At 49.9% G+C, this 23,065-nt stretch overlaps 2 protein-coding genes across 2 annotated transcripts; both read right to left on the bottom strand.

The window, feature by feature from the left end:
* Positions 1 to 2,551: 2,551 nt before the first annotated feature.
* On the bottom strand, positions 2,552 to 19,648 carry LOC114774612 (malignant fibrous histiocytoma-amplified sequence 1 homolog). The gene is given in 3 exon segments (XM_028966413.1): positions 2,552 to 2,980; positions 16,678 to 17,082; positions 17,085 to 19,648. Coding segments are annotated over 3 exon segments (2,931 nt in total). The 5' UTR covers positions 19,480 to 19,648; the 3' UTR covers positions 2,552 to 2,849.
* A 1,144-nt stretch (positions 19,649 to 20,792) lies between these two features.
* On the bottom strand, positions 20,793 to 22,828 carry LOC114774611 (3'-5' exoribonuclease 1-like). Its single transcript, XM_028966412.1, has 6 exons — positions 22,605 to 22,828; positions 22,313 to 22,529; positions 21,600 to 21,683; positions 21,398 to 21,507; positions 21,172 to 21,286; positions 20,793 to 21,088 (listed from the first exon to the last, which is right to left on the bottom strand). The coding sequence occupies exons 1-6, from the start codon at positions 22,655 to 22,657 to the stop codon at positions 20,846 to 20,848; spliced, it is 822 nt and encodes a 273-aa protein (XP_028822245.1). The 5' UTR covers positions 22,658 to 22,828; the 3' UTR covers positions 20,793 to 20,845.
* Positions 22,829 to 23,065: the final 237 nt, after the last annotated feature.

Raw genomic sequence — 23,065 nt, 5'->3', positions numbered from 1 at the left:
GACCAGGTGAGCAGTACTGGAGGCTCGGAGTATACCAGGTGCAGTGCGAGGTGTAATAAGGGCTGTGAGGTAGGATGGTGCTACTCCATGTTTGGCTTTGTAGGCCACCATCAGTATCTTGAATCTGATGCGTGCAGCTACTGGGAGCCAGTGGAGGGAACGTAGCAGAGGGGTGGTGTGGAGAACTTGGGAAGGTTGAAGATCAGTGATGCTGCTGCATTTTGTATGAGTTGTAGAGGTCGGATGGTACATAGTGGTAGACCAGCTAGAAGGTAGTTACAGTAGTCCAGTCGTGAGATTACTAAGGACTGAACCAGGATCTGGGTGGCCTGGGTTGACAGATAAGGGCGGATTCGTCTGATATTGTAGAGAAGGAATCTACATGAGCAGGAAAGATTGCTGATGTGAGTTGAGAAGGAGAGTTGGTTGTCTATTGTTACTCCAAGGTTGTGGGCTGTTGTAGAAGGAGAGAGCTGTGAGTTGTCCAGGTAAATAGCAAGATCCTGATGTGGTGAAGAATCTGCTGGAATGAATATTAGTTCAGTTTTGGTGGGATTGAGTTGGAGGTGATGGGCTGCCATCCAAGACAAGATGTCTGTTAGACATGCAGAGATTTTGGAAGCAGCATGAAGATCAGAGGGAGGAAAGGAGAAGAGGAGTTGTGTGTCGTCAGCATAGCAGTGGTAGGATAATCCATGTGAGGAAATGACCTCACCAAGTGATCTCGTGTAGAGGGAGAAAAGGAGAGGACATAGCACCGAGCCTTGAGGGACACCAGTGGAGAGTCTACGTGAGGTAGAGGTGGATCCTTTCCAAGTCACTTGGTAAGATCGCTCATCAAGGTAGGAAGCAAACCACTGCCATGCTGAGCCCCGAATTCCAAGCCTCTTCAGGATTGACAAGAGTCTTGTGGTTAACGGTGTCAAATGCAGCAGAGAAGTCGAGGAGAATAAGCACAGATGACAGTTTAGCCAATCTGGCCGCATGTAGCTGCTCGGTAACCGCCAAAAGGGCCGTCTCGGTGGAATGAGCTGTTCTGAAGCCAGACTGGTTAGGATCCAGGAGGTTGTTCTGTCCAGCAGAGCTTTGGCGAAGTTTTCCATTCAAAACCAGGGCGCCATGAAATTCAGCACCTCATGTTAGAAAATGAAACTGTGATGCACAGCATCACAACGGAATGTGCCCACTGCATGTAACCCATCACCCTTTGTGGGCAGCCATGACGGGCGCCCGGGGAGCAGTGTGTGGGGACGGTGCTTTGCTCAGATTTGAATCCAAAGCCTTACGATTAAGGAAGTGGCCCCGTAATCAAAAGGTTGCTGGTTCAAATCCCGATACGCCAAGGTGCCACTGAGGTGTCACTGAGCAAAGCACCGTCCCCACACAATGCTCCCCGGGCGCCTGTCATGGTGCCCACTGTCACCATGATGGTTAAAAGCAGAAAAGCAATTTCCTTCAGGATGAATTCGCAGTGGGGTTAATTTATGAGAGGAACAAACATCACAACGAGTTCATACTGAAACCTGATACTGGTTTATTGTATTTGGTGCTTTTTTCATGATATGAAATGAATAAACCAGATACATCATTATAAAAAAAGACACCGTACACTCTCACATGAAGTACATGAGCCATGCACAATGAGTGGCAAATAATGCTGATTTAACGTGAGGGACGTCTTAAAAAAATAAATATATACAAAACATGTTTTACTGTTCTTCAGAAATATTTTACATATTGCAGTATCTCCCCTTCCTCCAGGGGAATTATTCATGTTGAAATGATGTCGTCTGCTCAATTGACCAAGTGAAATATTTTTATGTACATATAAATATACATTTTTTGGATGTTTAAGACAGTCTGTAGTGCTCAAGTTATAATAATGAATTTGTAGTGTCTCTCAACACACAGTCAACGTCCGTTAAACCATGAAATCCTTGGCATGAACGTGGTTCAATCAAATTACAGAAACCAGATCGTGATATTGATCATTCTGTTCCAGTGATTCAAAAGGCAAAATACCAGAATCTCTACTGACAAAACGTGAAATAATGGTTGTGGTTGGTTTTAATACATTTACAGTAGATAATCTTGACCATACTGACCTTTACATATCCTGAATTATATTGTTCTTTCCATTTTTATTTCACTAAAACTAGCGATTTAGAAGTGTGGGGGCGTTTTTAATTAAATGAGGTCACATTCAGTCTGCGAATCAACACTTTGATATGAGATAAAAACAGAAATGATGGTAAAAGTCACGTCAACGTCCCCTGAGGCTGTCTCAGGATGCCAGGTCACCACAGTCACCCGGCCTGTGACTCTTTCTTGGCCGGCAGATGTAACTTGATGAGGGTGCGAAGTTGCTCACAGCTTTTCTCTCTCATCCTCTTCCATGTGAGACAGTAGATTTTCATATAAAAAAAGCAGCGGCAGAAGAAGAAAGTCGCATGAAGACGTCTTCTACGTGAGCATCATTCTTTGAAACGAACACGGTTTTGAACGTGGTCAGTTGTATAGGGACAGGCAGTCAAAGCCGATTACCCTGTACAGGAAAAACCAAAAAAAAACCCAAAGTACCAAGTAAAATGAACAGAAAAAAAAATCAGCAAAGAAAAAGACACAAACAGCAAAATTACTGGAGATACTGGAGATACAGTGAATGTAAGCGTTCCAATACATCACGATGACCTCATGACCCTGTCTGAGGGAGTGTGCATCAGGCCAAGCTAGTAGGGTGGACAGCAGGGCCCTGGGACGCACACTAACTGGTGAAATGAAGGTGACGGGGGGGAGATGGTGAGACATGCCAGCAGGGACTATGATGGAGGGCTTGGTGGGTGAGAGACTCATTTGAGGCAGGGGCTGACCACTGTAGGGGTAGGCGGGTACACCAGCGACACGTTGACCCGCTCCGAGCCGTTCTTGGGGCAGATGATCTCTGTCAGTCCCTCCGGCCGGGGCTGGCTTAGCAGCTCGCCTGAAAGACACAACAAATGAAGACACGTTTATTCCAGAAAAGATTATGGTCCATGCAACCAACAATGGACTCTTCTCTCTGCTGCGATCAGGGAAGCGCTTTCGCTCCCTGAAGTCCAACACAGAGAGAATGAGGAGGAGCTTCTTCCTGCAGGCTGTCCGAGCTTCAACAACAACACTACATAGAACTCTAATACACTCCAGCACTTTCACTCTCAGTCACTCTGGACTCTCTGCACAAAATCACTTTGCACAAAATCTTTGCGCTTTTTTCTCTATGCACAATCTCTGCTCTTTTTACTTTTTTTTAATCTTATACATTGTCTTTCACTCATTTACACACCTTCACCCTACCTGTTACACATATTATATGTTAAAGATGTAAAAGTGTAATATTTGGTTGTTTGCAATATTTGCATATTGGTTTTCATTGTTTACTTGCAACATTTGCAATACTGTGGTCTGTAACAGTCGCTAAAGCTTTTCACTGCACATCATACCGTGTATGACTGTGTATGTGACAAATAAAATTAGAATTTGAAATTTGAAATGAACACAGCCGAGTGGGCCTCGGTCCTTGAAAAGTCCTGGCCACGGCCTTGCATATGTAAATATTATTTAGTTGTCATATAACATATAACATGTTTTTATTTTCGCCCATTCCAGGGGTCCCCAAGCCTGGCCCGAGCCACCACTCCTGACAGTTGCAGCATTTGTCCACTAGAGGGAGTATTCTCACAGCGCCACTCCTGCCTTTGTTCATTGTGTCCGAACCTACACGTAAATATGAAAACGAGAGGGGCGGCGTCTCTGTTGCCCTGGCCCACGGCTATAATGAAACCAGGAGTGTTTTTCAGATCCTGGTCTTGTGTCGAGGGAGAAATGTACAAGTTTTCCCGCAAAGCTCCCGAGCGGCCGAAGGAGGACCGGAAAAAGAAGACCCAGCGACCAGTGCATTGTGTCATAACCTCCAGGCCTAAAATGAGCCCCTGAGCAGGCCAGGCTTCGCTGAACAACACGTACAGCTATGAAGCAGAAGACCACAACAGGGTCTCCTGGGGGGGGACTGTCCCTCGAACTGTAAATCTGCATTACCAGGCATGTGTAGTTCCAGGCAGCTCTGTATGACGCTGGGCTAACACTATTTATAGAGGCCAGGCGCCCCAACTCGGCCTTCCTGGAGAGGATCAAAGCGGCCAGAGCACGGCGCTGCGCGTCAATCCCGGGGATTATGAGGAGCTCTGGGGGTTACGCAGCCGAGAGGATTCCTTCCGTCATTCATCTGTGAATCATGTGTCGCTGGAGCGTGTTTTTCCACATCGTGCAACATGCGAATCCTGAACCGTTTTAAAAGACTAGCGAGGGGGGCGGCGTCCCTCCCAGACCGGCCCCCAGACACACCGAAACATGTCACCTCCTCCATTCCTCATCACCACTCTCTTCCAGGCCCGGCATGCCAGCCTCTCCACCCACAGCACCAAGGCCGGGAAACACACTGTCCACCACGTCCATCCTGTCCACCGGAGCAGAGCTGACCTCTGGTTCCAGCACGGCGTGTAGGTGACAGGCTGACAAAATGGCCGTGTGTGTGTGTTCACTATTATTATTTGAATTTTATTTGGAGGTCGGGCGATCTGGGTTCTTTCACAAGAGCAGCCAATGCGATGGCGAGGGCGTTCCGACTGGGATCAGCTCTGGGATGGAGGCCGGTTCCCGTCACCATTAAATCACATTACCAGCCACAGTAATGGCCGCCGCCCTCGCAGTCCGCTCACAAGACACTTTTTTAAAAGCCTTAAAAGGGAAACTGGCGTTTCTGTGGACATTTTTTAGGCATGATGGCTGGAGTTTGGAAAAACACATTCTGGACCTTGCTGGGTTGTCAGGGGCAACAGAGTTCAGAGGTGAGGGGGGCAGCGGCCGCTCGAAGCCCAGTATCACTTTACTTTCATCCAAAGCGACTTACAAGAGGAGCACAGGAGATCAGATCTTAGTCTGATCAATAATCGTCCCCCCACCCCCACAGTTAGACATAATTTAATTTATTCACGTTCTACAGGCTCCACTTAACGTAACATAACAGACCATTTTTTCAGTGTCTGGCCTAATATCGTTACTATTGCTAGAATACGAACATATTCTAGTTCCAAACAGGAAATAAATCATATAAATAATCACAGGGAACTGAACATATGGAATGAAACTGGAATATTGACAATTTCATTTCATATAATCAGACTTTCTTTCCATATATTCCAGGTTTATTCCATATGTGTGTGTGTGTATAGATAGATAGATAGACAGCTTTATAATGATAATTAATTATTGATAAAGACATCACAGTGTGACAGTTTTTGTCAATGTGATTCACAGCATAGCACAGCACATGAATTGTGAAATGTGTCCTCTGCTTTTAACCATCATTGGTGAGCAGTGGGCACCATGACAGGCGCCGGGGAGCCGTGTGTGGGGACGGGACCTCGGTGGCACCTTGGCAGTTTGGGATTTGAACCCTCATATTAAGTGAACGTGGCTGAATAGTGGATGTAGAGGGCACCATCGACTGCCTCCAACACTTCTCCCCCGTCCAAACGAACCATGGACCGTAGAAGACAAGTGACCACGACAGCGGGACACAATGAAAAGCCTCCAATTATGGGTGGCACCTTTCACAGAACTGCCAACACAATGACAATAATCAGGCCGAGAGACAGACCGGGGTCATTTACCACGGATTTACCAGCAGGCAGCAGGAAAATTAATCAGCTTACGTCTATTCCATGCGTTAATGCCCCGTACGCCACCCCCAGCCCATCTCTCCCGTCCCCTACGCCAAAGTCCCCGGGGTGTTACACGCGAGACAGCAATGCTGTAATGCAGTAGTGGTGCGACTACACCGAACATCGGCCGGATCACACGCATTCCACGGCGCCATAATCACCGGCACGCCCACGTCCCGGCACGTTTCAATCACCGACAGCTGGAGACGTGTCTGGACACACCTCTCGGGACGAAAGTGTCCAGGAAGATCTTTTGAAAGGGTCCAGGTCTCCGTGGGGGCGGAGTCGGGTAACGGAGGCGGGATCAGGACAAGATGAGAAGGAGCCAGACAGCTGAAACAGGATCATCATCCACGTGCGCCAGAACGTACCTCAAGAGGGCTGGAACCCACAAAAGCTCGGGTACAATAACGCAAACACCAAATGACATCAAGGGAAGGGGGTTCGAGGCAGGGGGCGGGGCTTGCAAAATCCATCACCAACACAGCCAGCGGCGGATTTACACACCCTAACCACATGCAAATGAACACGCAGAGATATAAAAAAAAGCACAAGCAGTCCAGCATCTGTCTGGAGAGCTGGAATCTTTCTGAAATGAGCGCCAATGTGCCGAAAAGGCAAACAGGCCCGGGGTCAGGGGTTACGCTCACTGGTCCTATTCATCAGGCCACTTTGAGGGGCCGTTATTTGTCGCTGGTGCCAGATGGATCCAGACCTGGCCGGAAGGCAGACGCAGATAATGGGATGTAAATCTCAGCGGGTGGCCCCGGGCTGGAAGCTCCCCAGACTACAGTAGGACGTTCACATCATTTGCACACACGGCGTCTCCGACCCGTACTGTCCCAAAACCGCAAACTGGTCTTATGCTGAATACAAAGAAAAAACGGTGTGCGTGTGTACGTGTACGTGCGTGTGCATGTGTACGTGCATGTGTACGTGTGTGTGTGTGCATGTGTGGTGCGTGTGTACGTGTGTGCGTGTACGTGTGTGTGTACGTGTGTGTGTACGTGTGTGTGTGTGTGTGTGTGTACGTGTGTACGTGTGTGCGTGTACGTGTGTGTGTACGTGCGTGTGTACGTGTGTGTGTGTGTGTGTGTGTACGTGTGTACGTGTGTGCGTGTACGTGTGTGTGTACGTGCGTGTGTACGTGTGTGTGTGTGTACGTGTGTGCGTGTACGTGTGTCCAAACGACAGCGTCAGAAGGGTCACCGCCTTGGGGGTGGAAACAGCCGAACACTGATCCAGGACCAGTGGCTGTACAGTCACGGGGATGTGGATCTAGGCCAGGAGGAAATCCTTCTTTATTTCCCCATTCTTAGGAAACGTCCAGTAAACGTCCAGGAATTCGCCCCAAGAATGTCCTCCAGCTTCAGCCCAAAAATAGCCCTGGTCATTCGTTGCCATGGAGCCCTCGGAAGTACAGTGATTTCTGGCAAGGTGCACAGCCCCATTTATGATTATTATTCTCCTTCTCACAGAGTTTGACATTTTCAGGTGCTTCCTATGCACTAAACCTGACCCCGGGCGTGGCCGGGGGGCTCAACAGCACCACCTACCATGGTACATTTTCACATATCGGCACCAAAATTAATATTCACTCAAACAGCTCTGCCCAACCAGACGTGAGGTCATCTGTAGTGTTTCATGTTCTCATTTTGATAAAAGGATCGTAGACCGTTTGTCCGATTCACGCTAAATGAAGAATCTTTTTCTGATGACACCAACAGTCTTGAAATGGCAAGCTGACAAATTTACATTTTTACAATAAAAACATTCATAAATTACACTAAACACTGAGGAATCAAGATTAAACTTATTAAAAATATTCAGTCTTACATCATAATCATATTCATCCATGAATTTTGACATCTTGGTATAGTACATGAGAAAAAGTACATGTTTGCACTGTTCATTGTTCACCGTTTGTCAGATTAACATAACATTTGGTCAATAACGTGTTGTGAACATGTTCCTTCTGAAGAGTTTATGAGGAATTTTTGATGGGTGGAACAGTTATTTGCCTGCAACATTTCAAATGCAGGGTATTTGAATCTAGGATTTTGAGCAAACAGTTTTTGTATCCTGTGGGAATACAATAAAACCTACAAACCTCAAATATGGTCACCATGTGTGTCAACACAATCTGAGCAAATTTCCAATTCACATCCATTAGCCTAAAATGCATTTACATTACATGTGCTTTAGAGCAGAGTGTGTGAACGACTGGCTCCTGAACGTGTGCCATCGGTGCCCGCGCCCGTGGGTCAGGATGTTATGGATAGTAAGTGAGTGAGAAAGTTCTCTTTGCACCTGTACTGTAGTGTCTTAGACTTGATAGGGGCAGTGGTGGCCTAGCGGTTAAGGAAGTCAGAAGGGTGCCGGTTCGAATCCCGATCTGCGAAGGTGCCACCGAGCAGAGCACCGTCCCCACACGCTGCTCCCCGGGCGCCTGTCATGGTGCCCACTGTCACTAAGGTTGATGGTTAAAAGCAGAGGACACATTTGTTGTTGCACCGTTTGCTGTGCTGCAGTGTTTCATAATCACAGTCACTTCACTTTCACTTAGATAGTCTAAACCGTGTAAATTCTGCCTGTTTATTGGAAGGTGTTGGATCAGACCCTACGTGTCCATGGCAGTGTGCACCGGATCAGCCTGCCACGCCCAACACGCCCAGCTGTTAGCATGTGGTGGATAATGGGCTTATCAACACATTACCCTGCAAGCTGTACGTTCGCCGAGGCCATTAAACCCGGGCCACGCCCCTCAAACCACACCCACTGCCCGAGCCTCCATGATGAATTCAAGCGAAGAAGGTCCACATGACTCCATTACTAATGGCACTCATTAGTTTAAAAAAAAAGTCGGCTGAAGGCCATGTTGAAAATCAATTTAATGAACGGCTGTTAAAAGCCTTTGTAAGTGTACCGGCCCACATTTTACAGGAACTCTACTGCGCATAGAAGCATATCTGGAACACGTCTCCCTGTGGGTGTGAAGTATATGATTATTATTATCACTATTGCAGACATGCAACAACGCACCGGAGTACTGGAATAGAGTGATGTTAACAGACCACAGCTCACATGTGACATTTCAAAGACTTCCCAATACAACGATTCACTCAAACCTGATCACATAAAATGACAGTTTAGTGCATAAAACATATTAACACCAACAACAAAGCAGATTACTGCAGCAGTATTGTTCTACTCCACTGTTGGAGGCCGCCGCTGCACTTTATGCACAGACGGGTTATGAAATAGGATCCGGCTATCCCTCGGGGCACTGCATGAGGGAAGAGGGAGTGGATGGGGGTCGTTCTGGTGAAGGTAATGCCATGTGTGCTTACTGAGGCAAAACTGCCCACAGCACAGCCGGCTAAAAAAAAACCTGATAATTATGCTACTTGGGGTCGATTTAAGACTTAATTGCCGTAATTCTATGGGATTTTTGAGTGAATATTATTTAGCATTAAACTGACAACACTAGAAGAAATCTGTAAGAAGAAAAGTTAAGGTCAGGGGTCAAAGCTCGAATGAGCTATGCTGACGACACACAACTCCTCTTCTCCTTTCCTCCCTCAGATCTACATGCTGCTTCCAAAATCTCTGCATGTCTAACCGACATCTCGTCTTGGATGGCAGCCCATCACCTCCAACTCAATCCCACCAAAACTGAACTAATATTCATTCCAGCAGATTCTTCACCACATCAGGATCTTGCTATTTACCTAGACAACTCACAGCTCTCTCCTTCTACAACAGCCCTCAACCTTGGAGTTACAATAGACAACCAACTCTGCTTCTCGACTCACATCAGCAACCTTTCCCGCTCATGTAGATTCATGACAATATCAGACAAATTGACCCTTATCTACCAACACAGGCCACCCAGATCCTGGTCCAGTCCTTAGTAACCTCACGACTGGACTACTGTAACTCCCTTCTAGCTGGTCTACCACTATGTACCATCCGACCTCTACAACTCATACAAAATGCAACAGCACGACTGATCTTCAACCTTCCCAAGTTCTCCACACCGCCCCTCTGCTACGTTCCCTCCACCGGCTCCCAGTAGCTGCACGCATCAGGTTCAAAATACTGATGCTGGCCTACAAAGCCAAACATGGAGTAGCACCATCCTACCTCACAGCCCTTATTACACCTCGCACTGCACCTGGTATACTCCGAGCCTCCAGTACTGCTCGCCTGGTCCCTCCATCTCTGAAGGTAAAAGGAAGACGCTCATCTAGACTCTTCTCCGTCTTGGCCCCTCGGTGGTGGAATGAACTTCCAGCTCAGTCACTGAGCACCTTCAAACGACAGCTCAAGACCTTCCTCTTTAGGAAGATTTAGATTAAATTGTAATTTTCTTGTTGTCGAACTTGTGTACAGAATCTACGACAGAGTGAATAAAATAGATGTATTCATAGTTGGGGTCCTAGTGAACCGGAATTGATCTCTTCATCGATGGTCTGCCAAATGCCGTAAATGTAAATGTAAATGGGCAAGAGCAAACTTATGGGATAGAGAAAGCAGAGAAAGAGAGACCAACCGAGGGAGGGCGGGAGGATATCTCCCAGCACTCAGGTGCTTCCTCCCAGCCATCCACCTTGGCACCGCCGACTGGTCCGGTTTCCTCAGAATCACATGGGCCCAAAAGCCTCATCATCAGCACAGTGCTGATTCCACAAGGAAATTCCCCCAAAAACGGCGCAGAGGGCAACAGACCACAGCTCACATGTGACCTGGGTTAAATACACAACTTCCCAACACAACGATTCATTCAAACCCATCCAGTGTGAACTGGTGTTCCTGTGATTTCACACCACAGGTCCTTCCACAACATTAACACGAAGGCTGTTCCAGGAGTGGCCATGTGAGGTCAACTGTACTTCTCAAGAACTTTCAAACAAGTTGCTCCTGGATGCTGGGATAGTAGGTAGTAGGGGTGTTGAAATTATCGCAATGCAGACGTGGACAATTATGCATTGCAGAACACGAACGATTATTCTCATTAAAAAGTAGTGGCAGATCTGAGTATAGGATCTCTATGGGTAGGAGAGACCTCTAGTAGGGTCAGCAAGCAGTGTTGGTCAATAGTGTCTATCTGCAGCCTATTCACTAGGTGACACGCCTCCCCAGATAACCTCCTGAAATGGTATGGATGACGTATGTTTACTGACCCCTTCAAGACAAACATGTCACCGCCTGCATACGGTTACACCCAGTTACAGGGGACCACGGCCCAGTTGGTTTCATTACTCCAGGTACGACATCCGAGCCTCGTCTATAACAGGCTTCCCGTTTCACTCTCCTGAATGATGGTCATCTTTTTGGCCCCCGGAGCCATGACCTAAATCCCTCGTGAAGGCAGCTCAAGACCACTGTGTGCAGCCCAAACAATGTGTGGTGATTGGCAGGACGCCGACATGACGAAGACAAAGATTTTCTTGCTTTTTTGACCACGCTCAAATGTGAAAACCACAAGCTCATGTCTGTTCATGTTTCTCTTTGGAACAAAGCTCTGCACCATGGCAGGAAGTCCGGGGAAAAGCTGCGTGGGACGCTCAGCGATCGCTGGCCGAGGCTCAAGCCCTGCATCACTTCCCAGAACTTTCAGCTGCGGAAAAGAAAGACAAGTAAGAAGGTCTCAAAAGAGCGCTGCATCATCATCAGGAATAATCCGGATGAAGAGGAAGGCAGCAGACGAGCAGCATCAGGAAGGTCTCAACTAGCCAGACTGTTTTTACTCCACATTTGCTGACCTCGTGTCCTACAAAACCCACAACATCCTTGTACTGAAAATAAAAAATCACCGTCAGGATGAATGGCTGCATATGCACCTTTCACACTGTGTGTACAGTACAGGTCAAAAGTCTAAACACCTTCTCATTCAACGTGTTTCTTTATCTTCATGACCATTTACGTTGGTAGATTTCTGAAGGCATCAAAACTATGAATGAACACATGTGGAGTTCTGTACTTAACAAAAAAAGGTGAAATAAGTGAAAACATGTTTTATATTCTAGTTTCTTTGCTCTGATTACTGCTTTACACACTCTTGGCATTCTCTCGATGAGCTTCAAGAGGTCGTCACCTGAAATGCTTCTCCAACAGTCTTGAAGGAGTTCCCAGAGGTGTTTAGCACTTGTTGGTCCAGCTCACCCCAAACCATCTGGACTGGGTTCAGGTCCGGTGACTGTGGAGGTCAGGTCTCCACTTTTTGTTAAGTACAGAACTCCACATGTGTTCATTCATAGTTTTGATGCCTTCAGTGAGAATCTACCAACGTAAATGGTCATGAAGATAAAGAACACACGTTGAATGAGAAGGTGTCCAGACTTTTGTCCTGTTTATATGTGTGTGTGTGTGTGTGTGTGTGTGTGTGTGTGCATTTTAATACACTCCACTCAATGTCACGATACCTTTACAAACCATTACAATCCTAAAAGGCAAAAAATTGGTTGGAAGTGACATCTGCCATCTGGGTGATTTATTGAACCTCCACCCAACGTACTCACATCCCTCAATACTCCAGCCATTACTTCACCTGCAGGTTAAACAGGTTGACAGAGACACGTGTACATTAGCCGCATGTTATTCCTGATTTCATTATTCCGTCTTGCCTACTCAGTCCCCCCCGAGACACTCACCAGCATCCTAATCTACACAGATCCCCCTAAGCGGATTACAGAAGGACTTTTCTCAGGGAAAGTTTACTACGCTCAGACTCCCCAGTCCCTCTCCAGACTCTCGCGCTGTCCCAAGAGACATACGGATAAACAGTCTCTTGTTTTAACTACATAATCCTGTCAATCAGCCATAAAATTAGAGTGACGTTATTAAAGAACAGGACAGTAGGACGGGGTTCATCTGTATCAAATTAACCTGAAGTTAATGTTTCACACATGCACTAGATGGTTAGATTTAGACATTTTACCCCCTTCACTCTCCCTGGTTCCACGTGACCTGAGCCGCAATGGCTGATCCGAGAGGCCGGACATGCTAACAAAAAAGATGGTTAATCGTCACACATTTGTCGGCCCTCTGGACAGACTATTCTTGTCCCCACAGAGCTTCCTCCACGACTGGCATGTCATCACTCAGTGCTGAGCATAGTCAGAATAGTGAGGGACTTGATATGGGCTCTCAGAAATGCCACCACGGTAACACGGTAATATTTAACTATAATTCATCCCTAAAAAGTTCCAGCAGCACGTAGAAGCGGTGAGAAAACATTGAAACCCACATTGCATTACCAGCTGGCTTGTGCCACGGGTTTCAATGACAAAGTAGGAGAAGGTCCACCAAACAGAAGTTCCTTTTATTCAAATATATACGTAAATATACTCACTATATATTCACTATTAATAACATGCGAAAAATTCACATTAACCTTTGCCAACCAATCCCAGCCAATGAGCTTCTACTATTAACCAGGAGCTTATTATGACTCCAAAGACTTGGTGAAGGGTCCCCATTATGGAAAGTTCCCTTTGTGAGATTATTTAAAATTAATATGAGTTTCCCTGTCTATGGTCCTGCAGTGGCTGGAAATGGCGGTCGGTGTGAAGCGTGTTTTGGTCGTTCTGCTTCACCAGCTCAGATCTGGAGTCGGATCTGGACTGTCTCCCCTTATGATGTAATAAGGGGAAAGGTCACCGCCACCTTTTTTACACCCCTCCACAGTCATGGCTCCCACACAGCATGGCAGCTGCTTGTATTTGGATGTAAAAATGAGCACAAATGTGTTTTTTAGTTTGGTCACGTGAGACGTTGTAAAAGCAACAAGTCAATTTCATTTTTTTGGAAAAACGCTGACACGACTTCCTGTCTGCACCAAACATTGAGGTTGGTGAATGGTGTTGATGACAATTTGCGTGATGCCCCCTTAACTTCTATAGGTCGCTCGTCCTCACTATTATTCACTTATCATTTAAAGGTACAGACACCGAAACGGTGAACCTGGGCTACATTTCGCAACGAGACGTACGGCATTAGGGGACCACTAAGACCTATATAAACGTAAAATGAATGTCCTAATAGGGGACGTGTAATAACTAGCAGGAGCCTGAAGGCGAAAGGAGAAACTGGAGGCTTCTCTACATCGGCTATGTTTAGTCTGGGAGGACGGAGCCCAACACCAAATCAACAAGCCAGTTCGGCCAAAAATATCAGGTCCAAATTTGGAGTGATGAAAAACCGTGCGGCTAAACTTGGTTCCGCCGCCTCCACCTTCTTGTAAAAAGCGTTTTTGTGGATGTTATTGCGTCACCATGACAACAAATCATCAAAGTTCATTAGCAACATATGATAAACCATTACTCATTACTGATTATTGTCTTAAAAATATGATAATAAATCAGGGCCTCGTCATGTTGATCAAGCGACAGGACAGAAGTGACTGACAGGTGCAGGGACCGCCTCCATGACCTTGAGAGGGTTCCATGCTCTCTCTGCACGGAACGTCACTGGATGTCAGTGTCTGACACGCACAGAACTGGGAAGGGGGACGGGGGACGCACTGCAGGAAACAGGGGACATAAAAAGCCATCCTGTTCTGGGAATTCTCTTAAAGCTCTCAGCCTACACGACACAAGACACTAAAACTGGCAGTAAATCAATAACTCATGAAACGAGCCAGAGGGTCACCACAGCCACCAGCACCGTAACTACGGCTTCATGGACCAGTAGCACCACAGTGGACACGTAATGTAGACCACGACACTGGACTGCACTCTGGACAACTGTAGGATTGTTTTGTGTGGAGTTTGTCCTTGTGTGCAGAAGGGTCAAGTGTGGGGGATGTAAATGTTGTTGTTGTTGTTGCATCACATCCCCAATAATTGTCACCTGTGAGTTATGGCACGTGCTGATTAAATGCACCGATGACAGTGGAACGTCTACCTGCGGTTTTATATAGAAACGTGAGCACATTCATCCCTGCTTCACAATCACAGCCCTCCATCGATTGCTTCACTTGATCTCTGTTTTACTTTATTCCTCGAAGTCATTTGTAACCAGAAACAAACTAGTTACTGTCTAGTGACTAGTCCTCCAACACCGTTTCAAACAGAAAACGGCGCGGTGAATGCAGGACGGGTAGAAATGGGCCATACAAGAACCTGCCCTGCAAGAGCCACGCCCTCGCTCACCACAACGTGGAACCACGCAGACAAAAGAACGGAGAATGCGGCGTTAATATGTTCAATTACGTCAGAGATATTTCACCCTGTCATAAATGTATAATAACCTTAATAAAAATAAAAATAAAACATTGTTTAAGTGCCTCTTTTGCCTGGAAAAATTAATGTGCCACATGCAATAATCTTATAATAAAACATCCGGATCAGCCGGGCCGCCGCTACGTCACCTCATCACAACCATGAAGACTAGCAGCGGGGGAGGCGCCCGGGTCGCCATGGCGACCCAGACAGTTGCCGTTTGTGGGCGGGGCCTTCTTTGTTTTCGGTATTTGACGCGTCGCTGCCGGTTCGGTGATAAAAGCGGTTAATGCGGCGCTGGATGGAGAACCAACATACCGGGTCCAGGACCGTTTTCAGTGTGGAACCATGTGGAACATGCGAGACGGTTATTAAATATCACCACACCCCACTCACCACCATCGTGTCCCTGAGCAGGACACGGGGGGACTGGCGTTCATGCGTCTTTGTAAATACGGAGGACGGGTAGTAGCCTAGTGGGTAACACACTCGCCTATGAACCAGAAGACCCGGGTTCGAATCCCACTCACTACCATCGTGTCCCTGATTAAGACACTCCATGGGACGACTGTCCCTGTAACTACTGACTACGAACCAGAAGACCCGGGTTCGAATCCCACTCACTACCATCGTGTCCCTGATTAAGACACTCCAGGGGACGACTGTCCCTGTAACTACTGGAAGACCCTGGTTCGAATCCCACTTACTACCATCGTGTCCCTGATTAAGACACTCCAGGGGACGACTGTCCCTGTAACTACTGGAAGACCCGGGTTCGAATCCCACTTACTACCATCGTGTCCCTGATTAAGACACTCCAGGGGACGACTGTCCCTGTAACTACTGACTACGAACCAGAAGACCCGGGTTCGAATCCCACTCACTACCATCGTGTCCCTGATTAAGACACTCCAGGGGACGACTGTCCCTGTAACTACTGACTACGAACCAGAAGACCCGGGTTCGAATCCCACTTACTACCATCGTGTCCCTGATTAAGACACTCCAGGGGACGACTGTCCCTGTAACTACTGGTAGACCCGGGTTCGAATCCCACTTACTACCATCGTGTCCCTGATTAAGACACTCCAGGGGACGACTGTCCCTGTAACTACTGGAAGACCCGGGTTCGAATCCCACTTACTACCATCGTGTCCCTGATTAAGACACTCCAGGGGACGACTGTCCCTGTAACTACTGACTACGAACCAGAAGACCCGGGTTCGAATCCCACTCACTACCATCGTGTCCCTGATTAAGACACTCCAGGGGACGACTGTCCCTGTAACTACTGACTACGAACCAGAAGACCCGGGTTCGAATCCCACTCACTACCATCGTGTCCCTGATTAAGACACTCCAGGGGACGACTGTCCCTGTAACTACTGACTACGAACCAGAAGACCCGGGTTCGAATCCCACTTACTACCATCGTGTCCCTGATTAAGACACTCCAGGGGACGACTGTCCCTGTAACTACTGACTACGAACCAGAAGACCCGGGTTCGAATCCCACTCACTACCATCGTGTCCCTGATTAAGACACTCCAGGGGACGACTGTCCCTGTAACTACTGACTACGAACCAGAAGACCCGGGTTCGAATCCCACTTACTACCATCGTGTCCCTGATTAAGACACTCCAGGGGACGACTGTCCCTGTAACTACTGGTAAACGCTGTAAATGGGTACCTGGGAAGGGGTGCGGGTTGGGGGACCCTCGTTTCAGGCACTTGGAACACAGGACGTGCACGGCGTAGTGGAGTCCGGGCCACTCCTGCAGCAGGACGTTCAGCTCCTCCACCAGCGGCGTGATGGCCTGCCAGGCCGTCCAGATGTTGGGCAGCGAGGCGTGGCTGGCGATGGACAGCGTGTGCGGCTGCGGCCGGTAGCTGACCACCACCGGGACCTTCCCGCGGTAGGCCAGGACCTGGTGGCGCGCGTCGCGGCGCCGCACCACGTGGCCGTTGATCTGCGCGCTGTAGCGGGCGAACAGGCCGGGCGGGAAGAGGAACGGGAAGGTGAAGTCCACCTGCAGCTGCTCCACCGAGAAGAAGCGGCCGCCGGGACGGGACTCGGCGCGGGACGCCTCGCCGCCACGCGGCTGGGGAACTTGTACCAGGCGGTGGCGCCGTTCAGCGGCTTGCCGCGGGGCTTGTTCAGGCAGTAGCACACGCCCATCTTCTCCAGGAGCTCCATGATCAGCTGGAGGTCCTGCTGCGTCTGGACCAGCGGCTTGAGGAGCAGCCGGATGACGTTGGAGGGCAGCAGGCCGTTCTGCAGGAAGCCCTCGGCCAGGTCCCCGCAGTCGGCGTCCCCCCGCAGCTGTCCCAGCACGGCGGACGAGTCGCTCTGGAAGAAGACGTTCAAGATGGCGATGAGGCGCGGCAGGTTGTGGAAGACGTACTCCTTGAGCGTCCGGCTGTCCTCGAAGTGCAGCAGCTTGCCGCTCTCGTGCAGGTAGGACAGGGCGCTCTGAAGACGGTCCTCCGTCAGTCCCGCCTGGAGGCCCAGGCGGGCGGAGTCCCACCAGGACAGCCACAGGTCCTGCGGCTTGAAGTGCAGCTCCTCCAGCATCTGCCAGGACTTGGGCAGGACGCGGTGGAGGTTGGGGAAGATGTCCCGGTGGTCCGCGACGGACATGAGCTTCTCGCGCAGCCGCTGGACGTTGCGGCGCGTCCCCACGCAGCTGACGCGGAGCACGGGGGACAGGATCTGCAGCCGGTTGTTCAGCACGTACTGCAGCTGGGCCTTCTTGCGCCGCAGGTTCCTGTCCGAGACGCCGTAGAAGGGGACGTGGGGGCTGGACGTCCGGGCGTCGTAGCCCGCCGCCAGGGCTTCGTCCACCTGCCTCGCCAGGTCCCGCAGGCAGTCCGTGTCCCTCTTCTCCTGCTGCGAGATCTGCCGGTGGACGTCCAGGCACTTCTCGTCCGCCTCCGCCTCGCTGCACATGTCCACGTGCGTCCCCACGACGCAGAGGACGGCGCGCGGCACCTTGGCGCCGAGCAGGTGCAGGAAGTGTCCCACGTGCGCGCCGAAGGCCGCGGGCGTGTAGGTCCTCAGGTTGACGGCGAGGACGTAGAGCGCGCCGGGGGACAGGAAGAAGGGTTTGATGAGGTCGTAGTTGGGCATCCCCGACAAGTCGTACACGGTGAACGCCAGCCGCCGCTCGGCGTCCGCCAGCCAGTTGCTGACCTGGATGCCCCCGCCCCCCGGCGCCGTCGCCCCGGCGACCACGCACCGCGCCAGCCGGCTGGTCCCCGCCCCCCGCCGCCCCATCAGCACCAGCTTGAGCCGCGGCTTCACCGCCGGGCGCGACTCGGCCAGCTCCTGCTGGTACGCGGCGATGTACGGGATGCCCTTCATGCACACCTCGTACGGCGGCTGGATCAGCGGGTTGTCCTTCACCTTCCAGATGTTCACCTTCAGCAGCTTGCCGAAGTTGTCCGGCAGCATGGCGATCCGGTTGCCCTGCAGCACCAGCTCCTCCAGCTTCTCCAGCTCCACCACGGAGTCGGGCAGGAAGGTGATGGTGTTGTTGTCCAGCCACAGGTTGGCCAGGTTCTGCAGGTGGCCGATCTGCTCGGGGAGGAAGGTCAAGTTGTTCCTGCTCAGGTACAGCTCCTCCAAGCCGGAGATTCCCAGGACCACCTGAGGAAACTCGGCGAAGGAGTTGGACGAGAGGTTGAGCATCTTCAGCGTCTGCAGCTTGCCGAAGGACTGCGGCAGGTCCGTCAGGAGGTTGCTGTCCAGCATCAAGCTCTCCAGGTTCTCCAGGTCACAGAAGGTCTCGGGCAGCGACGAGACCAGCGTGCTGCTGAGCCACAGAATCTTGATGGACCGCAGCTTCATGATGTTCCCCGGCAGGACCTCCAACTTGTTCCCGGAACAGTCCAGCTCCTCCAGGTCCGCGAGGGCCAGCACCTCCGGCGGGAAGCGGCGCAGCCGGTTGTGGTCCACGTCCAGCGTACGGAGCTTCCGGAGCTGGGAGAAGGACCGGGGCAGGTCGTGGAGCTCGTTGAAGCTGATGTCCAGCTCCTCCAGACTGTGCAGGGCCCCGATCTGCTCAGGCAGGTGCTGGATCTTGTTGTGGCTGATGCACAGCTTCTTCAGGCCCCTCAGCAGAACGACCTCCTCGGAGAAGTGGCCCAGGCAGTTGTGGCTGAGGTCCAGCTCGCCCAACTCGCTCAGCTGGAACACGGGCTCGGGCACGGCCGAGAACTTGTTCCTGCGGAGGACCAGGCTCCTCAGGCCGCTCAGCGCCGAGCCCAGCCCCTCCGGCAGCTCCTGGAGGCCGTTGTTGCCCAGGTTGAGCACCTCGATCTCCTTCATGTGGTCGGGGAAGGTGATCTTCTGGCTGTTTTTGGAGCTGAGCGTGAGCTGGCGCAGGTTGCTCCTCAGCCTTCTGGAGCGCAGGGCCGCATCCCGCCACAGCCTGGCCGTCTTCAGGTTGCTCTCCGTCGCGGCCATGGCGTCCTCACCGAGCGCGATCATCGCTTCTCCCGGGACGAGGCGGCGTCCTCCTCAGCTGCGCCATGTCCCCTGTCCCCCTGTCCCCGCCGGCGCCTCCTCTGGCGCATGTCCGATCCAGGCGAGCAAGTCGCGCCGAGACGCCCCGTCCTGCGTGCGCGCGGGCGCGCGCGTGCTCGTGTGCGCGCCGCCGCGGTCCCGCGCGCGCGTCCGTGTCGTCAGAACCGGCCCGGGAACGCGCCTCCGGGCAGCAGTGGCCCGTATGTACACACCGGCTTATCATTTCGATCACTAAGCCGCCTTAATAACTGGATAACTGATAGTAATAACTGTGAATTATTTTCCGAGTAGTGCCCTGCTTCAGCATACGTCATGTGGGGTCAGAAATATATAAAACTACTTAAAGAAAGAACTTGGAACAGTAAAGCGGTGTGGAAATGTCGCCACCTGTCGGTCAGGACGAGCAACCACACCCACCTTTTGTTTACATTTACATTTACGGCATTTATCAGACACCCTTATCCAGAGCGATTTACAACCAGTAGTTACAGGGACAGTCCCCCCTGGAGCAACTTAGGGTTAAGTGTCTTGCTCAGGGACACAATGGTAGTAAGTGGGGTTTGAACCTGGGTCTTCTGGTTCATAGGCGAGTGTGTTACCCGCTAGGCTACTACCAGTTTACTGTTTTGGCGGTTTGTTACTCACATGCAATTACCGCGAACAATTGCTCCAGTATTCTTTTTCCTATAAAACTACCATAAAATGTGAGAATACTTAGGGAAAGCGAGCAAGAAGGGAAATAGCATGAGACGCTGGGGGACTTCCAACACCTGCTAGTAAGGACGATTTTTGGACAGTTTTGATTTGCACGTATGGATTTGGGGTGTATTCTTTGGTCTAAGAATCAACTGCTTGATTTAAATCTTGATGCTGTCCTGACATGTTAAGGGGTCTACTGTTTTATAAAAAAAATTAAAACACTTTTTTGACAAGACCTGTAAGAAGAAATAAAGAATCTCCATTCAAAAAGCCCAAGGCAGCTTTTATTGATGTCAACAGGGCAGGGGGTTTAAAAGAGTGCATCTTGTGTGCAAATGAAGCTCAATGACTGAATTACATAGCCTCTGCAGCAGCAGGAAATCATCCGGTAATATTAAATGAAAGACCTGAAATTGGCACTATGGCTGAGAAGCGCAGAGCGTGCAGAGGTAATGGTCAAAAAGAACAAACCCAACCCAAGTGGATAGCATCAGCGGTGCACGTAGGGGAGACATAACGCACAACTCCGCTTGTGCCTGATTCCATTAATGCTGATCTGTAAAGAAAGACATCACACACTCGATCCAGAGATTTAATAACGTGATATAGGCGTGGGATCGGGGACAGGTCATTAGTCTCGGCTTCTTGGATTATGTGGAGGCGGAGACACTTCCACGGGCGCGGAGCTGGGCACGTTGCGGACCTCGCCCGCATGCAAGTGCTCGTTGACGCGGAGCTGACAGCCGTCCTGCAGCATGCGCGTGGCGATGCGGGCGATGTTGCGCGAGTCGTCGAGGCCACAGTGGGGCCGGCCCTCGTACTGCAGCCCCAGCTTCTCCAGCATGCTGCTCAGCTTGGTCTGTGTACGCGGGACCTGGCAGGAATACGGCGGTCTCGGATCAGCACGGAATGACCATCATTACAAGTTCTGCATGTCTAACTGGGTGGAAATCACACCTTGTAAAAGTTTCCATAGGACTTTCTGATGTTGATCCATTTCTTGGCAAATTTTGGATGTTTGATTCGGCTGATTTTACACTGCATGTTAAGGAACTTACTCATGTCCCAGGATCTGGAAAAACAGCATAACATTACAAATGTGAGACTAGAATGACTCATTCATTCTTATTGGCCCCTTTCTACTGGATATTTAATGCAATTTACATAATTATGAGAACCATACCCATCAGTCAGCAGAGCGTATCTGTATTTCGTGCCCAGCTCTCTCTCTTGAAGCCAGGTCACCACCCGCCGCAGGACGTTACCGAATGTGTCCGCTTGGTCTACCATTTCCTGAAGGAGGAAGCAGAATCCCAGAATCCAAACGTGACTCACTTATACCTAGAATGTCGACGTAAACATTGGATACGAGTTCAAACCCTCACCTGTGTAATTCCAGTCAACTGGGTGCAGAAGTCCGAGAGTTTGGGGTTTAGTTCTGGTTTCACGTATTCCTGAAAAGTGTCAACCTCCCAAACACAAATATTACAAAAATCTTTTAAAAAAATAATATTTAAAAATATTTATTTATTTATTTAAGTCTTTCCAGCAAGAACTGTTTTTGTTCTTTTGTATTTAGTCAACGTTCCTTTTCATTTATGCTCGTTACTCCATTACATTTACAGCATTTACCAGACACCCTTATCCAGAGCCACTTACAGTCAGTAGTTACAGGGACAGTCCCCCCCTGGAGACACTCCAGGCAGGAACCCACTATTCTACTACCACCCTTCCTCTAGACATATATAGCCATTTCAGAAACACGTTGTTGGGGAAAAAAGGGCATCGGTGCATTTTTTAATTTATAACCAACATTAAATGGCATCATTTGAATTGTTTTAAATTAATACATAAATAAAAGCATGTAAGATGATTTGCAATTTTCACTTATTTCACTAGAAAAACAAAATTAAAAATCACAAAACCTGGAGGGACTTAAAGGCGTAGGACACATTTAGTTGTGTCCACCATGTGCTGTGCATCACAGTGACAATAATAATAATCACTTTCACAAACTCCTGCATCAGGGTTGAAATGAGAAGTGAGAAGTGAAAATCTGGCATTCTCTACACGCAGCCTCCGCCCGTCACCAACTCACAATGTGTGCAGTGCGCGTGTTGACGAGGACGATGGGGAACTCGATGATCTCGTGGAGGAAACCCGGCGGGTTGCTCTCCTCGCAGGTGGCCTCGAAGTCCACCACGCAGATGAAGTCGTAGTACGTGTCGGTGACGCCGCCCTCGGCCGCGGCCACCAGGAGCTTCTGCTTCTTGCAGTGGCTCTTCAGCCGCTTCCTCAGCACGTCCTTCACACCCCTGCACACACGGCAACGGCCGCAACATTACACGCGTACGGGGCCCGGGGCCCTCGGAGCGCAGCGCGGGACCGACCTGGTGTCCAGCTTCAGCTCGGCCAACTTGAGGCGAAGCTCGTCCCGGTCCATGCGGTTGATGTGGCCGTTGGCCAGCGCGATCTCTTTGTAAACGGGGTCACCGAACTCGCCCCGGGAGGGCGTGACGGGGTCCCCAACACTGCTGGACGTGGTGCCGCACTTCTTGACCTGACAATGGGAACGTGGAGGGTTACGGGGGGAAATGGTGTTTATGGATGTTAGGACAGACGGGGCTTTTTGAGAAATACGACGTTAAGCATTATTAAATATAAAATGTATAACCGAGAGGACGGCTGTGAGGCGTAAACCGTATATTATATACGTTTGGCCAATGGGGGAGATTTTGGTTATACTGGACTGGCGCAGAAATATCGGCACCTGTGGTCCAACATGGTGCTGGTGGATGGAGCGGGACATGATGTCCCAGACGTGCTCAACTGGACTCAGGTCTGGGGAACG

The sequence above is a fragment of the Denticeps clupeoides genome, unplaced genomic scaffold, assembly GCF_900700375.1.
Source record: "Denticeps clupeoides unplaced genomic scaffold, fDenClu1.1, whole genome shotgun sequence".
Classification (NCBI taxonomy): Eukaryota; Metazoa; Chordata; class Actinopteri; order Clupeiformes; family Denticipitidae; genus Denticeps; species Denticeps clupeoides.
The sequence above is the reverse complement of the archived record's forward strand: the minus strand, read 5'-3'. Positions and strand labels throughout refer to the sequence as shown.

Bases quoted from the DNA above. Each gene is read 5' to 3' on its own strand.
- LOC114774611 (XM_028966412.1), bottom strand. From the start codon at position 22,657: ATGGACCGGGACGAGCTTCGCCTCAAGTTGGCCGAGCTGAAGCTGGAC. The intron at 22,530-22,604 runs GTCGGTCCCGCG...CCGTGTGTGCAG, and splicing joins GAGCTGAAGCTGGACACCAG to GGGTGTGAAGGACGTGCTGA. The intron at 21,287-21,397 runs GTATGGTTCTCA...CTGTTTTTCCAG, and splicing joins TACGCTCTGCTGACTGATGG to ATCCTGGGACATGAGTAAGT.